We start from the raw sequence: 7414 nt of genomic DNA, 5'->3' as shown, positions 1-7414 counted from the left end.
GAGGTGGTAACCGAAGTCGAGTCGGCAGGGCAATCCGTAACGGTTTCAGCACACTGTGTGATCGTAACCTCGCTGGTGGTGTACACAGTCGAGAGGGTGAATGGAACAGAGCTGCTGCCAGGCTGACTGGAGTAGGAGGTGGTAGGGGGGATGGTTGGGGTGGGCGAAGTGACAGGGCTCGAGCCTGTTGGGGTAAGCGTAGGGACCTCGACGGAAGGAGTCTCCGTAGGACTATCCGAAGGCAAGGGTATAAGAGGAGTGGACACAGAGAGGCTCGGGCTCGGAGTAGGAGTCTCGGACGAGGGGGTATCGGCTGGAGGAGTGTAAACAGGCTTGCCTGGTCCACAGAGGAAGCTGATGCTTCCGACACCGAGGTCACAGTCATCATGTTCACTGTGCTCTGGCAATTCGAAACCGACGGAAACAGCACCACCGCACTGGTCGTTGGAAATCTCAGTACCAGATGAAGAGCAAGAGGAAGTCTTCTTGCAAGTAGAGCCATCGGGCATGCCAAAGGAGATGGTCACGTCAGTCTCTACCGAGGTGAAGAGATGGAACTTGTCAATGGAGAAGCCAGCCTGGTCTTGACCGCAAGAGATGGAGGGAGCGGAGGACTTGGTGATGCCGCCCTTGCCGATGCTTCCAGTAATGCATTTTTGCTAAACAATGTTATTACCAAAGTACAACCCTGAGTAACACAAGGGTACTTACGTTGAAGGTCCGAGTGCGAAGTCCACCGAAGCCACTGCTGCAGCTGAAGCCAGAGAAGTCCAAGCCACCGAACGAGGTAAAGTCACCAATGTCAAGGCCGTCCCAGTTGAAGCCCGACTGTTGCTGCTCTGTACACTCGTTGTTGGTGTTCTCAGGTGCAGTATAGCACTCGTCACTACCCCACCACTGCAGCCAGTCAGTATGATAATCCCATTGTGTCAGACCAGATAACCATAACACGTACAGAGCCAGTAGCCTGGGCCGAGGCCAGGAAAGAAAAAATCGAGACCAAAGAAGAGGTCTTCATTGTGAAAGAATGGATCTAGTAAAAGGCAACGATATCGAGACCAGCGCGATATTGAAGTAGAGAAGCAGAAGTAGAGAGAGTATAGATGCAGCACAGCAGCACGCAAAGTCGGGAACGACCGAAGAAGAGAGTGACAACAAGACAGGAACGAGTGTCTGTCTGTGTCGTGCGAGTGAAATCTGGAAACTAAATAAGAGAATGGCACGAAGCAAGGAAATATGGAAATAGAAACTGGACAACAGAGGGAACCAGAGGAGAGGCAGAGGCAGAGAAAGGAGGGTCTTTATAAAGAGTACATCTGAGACGCTGGCGCCTACAACAAAGGCCATAGAGTGCCCCCACCGCAGGGACAAAAGGGTCACATCGTGGCTCTTTGCAAGCAGAGTGGACAGCGGACGGGTAAGACAAAGTGAAAGCGCCATTGTATCAGGTTCAAGCCTCTCTCAGGGCCAAAGGAAGCCATAGGGACTGGTTCGTTGCAGAACTGCAGCCGGCGCGAAGGTATCGCCAATCAGCGTTCGTCACGGTGTAGCCGCCGGCCCTGCAGAAGCGTCTCGCCAGGGCTATTAATATAATGGGCTGTCATGATAGGCAGAGGAGAGATGTGGAGAGTCAGGGTGTCTATCAGCGTTCGGAGAGAGCAATCGAGTTTGCTGCAGGGGCGGTTCGTCGTGGTTGGTGAAGAGAAGAAGTGAGATGGTGAGGTTGTGGAGGAGGGAAGAATTGCCAAGCGGTGCCTGACGCTGAAGACTTGGTCCAGCAGGGATGAGCACCTGCCCATGCTTAACCGCTGACACTAGCCACGACCCTACTGTCCTTACTCGCTGGTGCGTGCTGTCTTTTCTTTTGCAGAGCAGAATGATCGCCGTCTAAGAATAACACACTCTCTACTTCAGATTTCAAATAGATCGAACCAATCGTGTATTTACTAGAATATCCACAAGATACAATAACAGCCAGGTGCAACACAGTTGAGGTATGAGGTATCTCCCGAAAGCCACTCCGACTCCAGGTCCCTACAAGACAAACAAATAAGCAAGGAAGTAAAGGTAAAACAGGAAAAAGAAATTCATAGTCTTCGTCATCAAACTCAAACTTTTGGTCATGGATTCCCAAAGACCCTAGGACCCCTGTCCCTGGCGCTTGAGGACCCCCTTCGACTCTCCGAAGGGGCTAGTTCTTGGTGGTACAGCAGTCGAAACACGTCACTATCTATCTAACACTCAAATCGGTTGTCTTTCAAAACGGTACCTGGCTGTGTCGCTGTGCGTTCATAAGCTTTCGCCGCACGGCCTCCCCGCCTGCCATCCCACTAGCTTTGCGTTTCCTTGTAGGGGTGCGCTGGTCTGCATGCCGGGCATGTCGGAACACGCTAGCTGGCCGCGACGGGGAGTTGGCTGGCATGAATTCCCGATGCTGTGGAAGTCGCAGCAGTGCTTGGTATCGGTTGTGATTGCGACGGAACGCTGTGACGATTCCTCGATCGAGGTGGTTCAGGAATCGCTCTGCGCTGTTGGTTTGGTGCGGGTCGGCTCCACGATTGGGTGTGGGGGTCCCGTTCGCGCTGTGCGCACCGGCCACCGTCATCGGGGACGCCAGCGCTTCCTCGTCGGAATCTTTGTCCATCTCTTCGTCAGATGATCCGTCGCCAAAATCAATAAAGTCGTTTACGTTCAATGAGGCCTCTGGGTCTTCTTCTTCATCATCTTCTTCGAACGAACTGTCAATGGCAAAATCGCGAGATGGGTAGAACGCTTCCGGTGGGCCCATAACCTGGCCACCAGGAGCGATGTCATTGCCCAGAGCCGTCATCATCAGGTTGGCGCTGGATGCGAGCATGGGACTCAGATCCATATTGGGAGATACAAGAGCATCAGTATCGCTCTCATCAAGAAGATGCATGGTCGTCGCCCGTGGGCTGTTGTTTGCGGTTCCGCAAACACTGGTGGCGGCAGACTCAAGCCAATCATGGCGGGACGAAGCATAAGCCGGAATAATAACAAGATGTTTGCCAGTGCAATCGACTAAGGCAACTGGCTTGTGAGGATCGGCAACAAAGGTGCCCATGAGGGGGCCTCTCCTTTTACGGGGTGTAGGCTCGGTCTTTTCTTCGGCCCCAGCAACCAGAGAAGCAGAGGAATCGCGGCGGAGGATAGATCGTGGGTGAGTAATGGTTGCTGGGGGTGGAAGATCTTCATCTGTAGTTTCGCCATCATCGGCTTGGAGTGTGTTAGCAACAGATAAGAAAGAAAGGCTGCGGCGTAGTGCATACTCTCATAGCCACTCATGGATCCCTCCGAAACGTGGCCATCAGACTCGACGTGGTAGATGTTGGAATGTCCATAGTCCGAGTCTCCGTAGATTTCATCAGATTGCCGACGGGACGAACGGCGGCCGACCTCATTGTTGTCGCTCTCAATCATGCGACGGAGCTGAGGGTCAAGGCTATCTTGCTGAAGGAAATCGCCGGGGATTTCGTCCTCGGTGTATGAGTCGCTGTCAGAAGACGAGTTCGAGTCTTCCTCGAAATGTACTCTGCGAGCTACAGGTGTTTCCACTGCAGTCTCACTAGCTATATCAGTTTCTCCAAAGGCCTCCATAGCGCTGTATAGCTGCTGTTCGTCATAAAAGGGGGCTCCGGAGAAGAGCAGGTCGTCGTCAAACACGTTGGGGCCAGCCCAATCGGCATTTCCAGAGCCAGTGTTAGGTCCGCTCGACAATCCATGCTCATCTTCTGATTCTAGGATCATGAGTTCCTCCATGATCTCGACGTCTTGTTCTTCATCATCACCATCGCTAATATAGTCCACGGCGGCGTAGACATCGTCAGAGCTGTCGTCCATGTCAGGGCCGTCGCTTATTTCGTGCTCGCTGTCGTCATCCGATACAGGTTTTGTCTTGGTACGTTTTGTTGACTTTTTCCCCGCCTTATGTCTGTTTGCATAGGACGGGGTGAGGAGAATCGGTTGATCGTCTTCGTCATCGGCATCTTCCGAATCATTCGCATCGTCGTCTTCGTCACTTAATCCTTCCATTGACGTGACTGAAGACAGGCTGGAGACTGTAGACGATGAAGCCCTGCGTTTCCGATCTGAACTGAGTGAAACTGACTTGCCGGGTCTTTTCCCGGTATTAGCTAGAGGGCTCGAGGTGCTCTTGAGAGCCCGCTTGGAAGGTAGAGATTTCGGCATTGTTCCGGTAACAATGAAGATGTAATTGGATAGGATAGAGTGTGAAGTGGTTGCTCGGAGATAAGCAGCGACTGGGCGGGATGTGTGGGGATGTATGCAAGATTTTGGATCGGTATAAAGTTTGTTACCCGCAATCGGTCAATTGCGTCAATACCTGGGAGGGAATGCGGAGGGGTCTAGGGAGGATCGCAAACGTCTTCGGTCGTAGTAACTATTTCTTCGTAAAGCGTCAAGAGGATTCAAGGAGCCGTGTCGGTTCGTTAGAGAGAATGTGAGGAGGAATGGCAGGGTCGGGGTCGGAGTCGAAGGGAGTAGTAGGAGAGGGAGCAGGAGAAAAAGTTGTCAAAAAGCCTTAAGAGCACCTTTCCGCCCAATCCGGACGTCCAAGTGCTTCTTCCGTGGGTGTGCTGAAGGGCAATTTCGACGCCTCGGGGAGTTGCGTCGAAAGAGGGACAAATATCGTCAAGTCAAATTGAGGTTACTCGGAGCTGCTGGACTGGGGCGCCGGGAGAAGGCACCCCAGCGAGGAATCTACAGCTCAACGAAAGCCATGGCGGCGCGAAACTCTTGACGATATCTGATGTATAGGAAGAAGAAGGGGTATGAGAAGAGTTTGAGTGAAGAGATGGAGATTTGTTGAGAAGTGAGCTGCTGGATGGGAGAGCGAAGAAGAAAGAAAAAGATGAGGGGAACGGAGGGCCGGTGTTATTGAGGAAGAGAGTCAAGGAGGCAGATCCCGTTCCGGTATTGTCACGCCTTAATACCAGCCCGCCTTGGATTCGCTACAGTGGAGCTCTTTGCCTTTCGCTGTGGGGCTGAACCCGTTGTCCGAGTTTTGAAATCCGTCACTGGTCGGCCTGTGTATAAACGTGCGCTGTGATTGGCCAAAACCCGCTCACCGCTGGATTCATTTTGCTTTTTTCTTACTTTTGCCAGGGAGGCTGTTATCAGATTACGCTGGTATTGATGCTGCGACAGAATGCGACATGAACAGCTACAACTTCAATTACAACTGTCAGTAATTGTTGCGGAAAGAGAAGAAATACAATGACTCGAATTTTGAGTCAAGGGAACCTCCCCTGAGTCTCGCCAAAATTCCAGAAAAGTCTGAAGCTGTCCATCCAGGATCCGGAGTAGTCCCGTCTATTTGGGTGCAACTGCGGCTGGCGCTCGATCGTCAAGACACGTTCCAAGTCCAGCCAGCAGTCAATCTACCTAATTCATGGCCATGACTCCCCGCGACAACCTGATTTGCTTGATATCAGACTACTAAACCAGGATCTGAGGACAGTGACTCATCTGGAGAAGCGCATGGCTAGCCTATGACTGCGCCTTACGGAACAGTTTCGAGTACCTGTTACAGAAAGCGGACAGAACTGGGGGACTGGAGACAAGATAGACATGCAGCCAACTGCAGATCTGGCGTGACGCCCAATAAAGGCAGAATCTGGCCATGTGAGGGGCACTTTCTGGACCGTGCTCGCATGCTCATCCTTCTGTAACTCTGATATCAGCATGGTGATGGGTCAGAAACGCCTTGACATTGTTGTTCTGTAATGCAGAGTTCGTATTCTGGGGTTGTATAGTGAACGCCAGAATGCCTTTATTGAAATTCTTCAGAGTTGGTATGCATGGGCAATCCCAAAGAGGTAAGAAATGACCCAACTGGAGAACAAATTTTTGAGTCTGGTGTCTGGCAGCTAGTCTCTGTCAAGTTAGCATGGAAAACAAAAATACTTCTACTGTAAATCTGTAACTAAAGCATTGCCTCACCAACCGCCTCTGCCTCGGCAGCTCCGTCACTTCATCCTCCACTCCCTCGTTGCCTCCGCAAACAGTCACCTCAACCATGTTCGACTCTCCGGCTAAATCTCCACCGTGGCAAGCAAAATTCGAAAGAAGCAACGTGGCCAACAGCAGCTCAATTTTTTCTGTTTACTAGGATCCCCCGTCAGAGTTTCTGCAATTATTTTTGGCTCAATCCTCCGCCCAGCGCTAAAGCAGCAGAGTGCATCGTGCTAACTGCAACTAAGGGCCAATCTGCTGCACGCAACCCAACAATGCTATTGGCTTGAACAAGCGGTAAAGGCGACAGCTGGCGCGACTCCAGTTCCTACATTTAGCTGCATCTGATACTTCATCTTTGTAGACTTCATGGCGCATGCTGGCCAATGCGATATTCAAGCACGGACGGTTTTGTTGCGCATAGACGCCGCCATGAAGTCAACGGCGTTCTTGGAGTTATGGCCAATCAGGGTCTGGTCGCGTCTTTCTGTACTTACTCTGTAGTCACCGCTATCGCCAACATACTGCCTATCTCGACTCTTGGAGAGCCGTGTTGTCGTATAGCAGACGACGTGTCCAAGCTCATCAACGGTGAGGACGGGGCGTCCTTGGATTCGCCACGGATCATTGAACCGAACCGAACCATCTCCAGGGTTTTCTCAACCGTTCGTTTGTCGCGGTACAAAGAAAATCAACAAGACCGTTGGGCATAGATATAGATCTGCCTAATCATTATCCCCATGGATAATGTTGAACGGTTCCTGACCGCAAGGACCCCGGGCCGCTGGGCCGACATCCCCCCGTGCGCGCAATGGCAGACCACGAGTCAGGCGGAACTGTGTCATGTCGTCGGTCGTCCTTAGTCAGTTGGCCATTACAGATAACCATCCGATGTCTAAGGCAGCTTTTGAGCTTTTAGCTTTGATGGCCTATCTGTGGCTTGGATAACGGCCATAGCCGGGATGTCATCACTACTTCCTCCACGTGGTTGTCTTACAGCAAAGTAGGCAGTATAGGGACTCGACAAACCCCACCCAAACCCGCATAAGGAGATCCAGTTGATGAGAGGGCTAGGTCAAAGCAGATCAATAAGAGAGCATAGTCAAATGATTCGCCTTGACCCAGGCGGGAATCTCAAAATATAACCCTGTTGTCGGCGCATCCCGACAACTTACTATGTGCTGGGGCTGAACTACCTAGACTACTATGCTCAGCCATACCTGCTAGACCAGTCACCCATTATCTACCTTGCTTATACTATTCTTGCAAGCATAGACGACCCAGGTCCTAATTACCCCCGACCACATAGAGGCCACCTCAGTAAGCCGTCCGGGTACAATCAAATGCGCGTCATCGCCACCCCTTCACGAATCTACAATGCCTCCCCCCAACGCGCAAACGTAGTACTCGATGAAGTTCG

The 7414-nt window shown here is 51.7% G+C and overlaps 2 protein-coding genes across 2 annotated transcripts; both read right to left on the bottom strand.

The window, feature by feature from the left end:
- Positions 1 to 11: 11 nt before the first annotated feature.
- Positions 12 to 1018, bottom strand: BDV14DRAFT_199374 (uncharacterized protein; the record flags this gene model as incomplete). Its single annotated transcript, XM_073773235.1, has 3 exons — positions 12 to 659; positions 712 to 897; positions 956 to 1018. Coding segments are annotated over 3 exons (897 nt in total), but the record flags the coding sequence as incomplete, so codon positions are not given.
- Positions 1019 to 1891: 873 nt separating this feature from the next.
- On the bottom strand, positions 1892 to 4863 carry BDV14DRAFT_171793 (uncharacterized protein). Its single transcript, XM_073768482.1, has 2 exons — positions 3291 to 4863; positions 1892 to 3237 (listed from the first exon to the last, which is right to left on the bottom strand). Exons 1-2 carry the CDS (start codon positions 4207 to 4209, stop codon positions 2258 to 2260), a joined length of 1899 nt encoding a protein of 632 aa, XP_073628883.1. The 5' UTR covers positions 4210 to 4863; the 3' UTR covers positions 1892 to 2257.
- Positions 4864 to 7414: the final 2551 nt, after the last annotated feature.

The sequence above is a fragment of the Aspergillus stella-maris genome, assembly GCF_047715825.1.
Source record: "Aspergillus stella-maris strain CBS 113639 unplaced genomic scaffold BDV14scaffold_22, whole genome shotgun sequence".
In the NCBI taxonomy this organism is placed as follows: Eukaryota; Fungi; Ascomycota; class Eurotiomycetes; order Eurotiales; family Aspergillaceae; genus Aspergillus; species Aspergillus stella-maris.
This window is presented reverse-complemented; position numbering and strand designations above follow the sequence as displayed.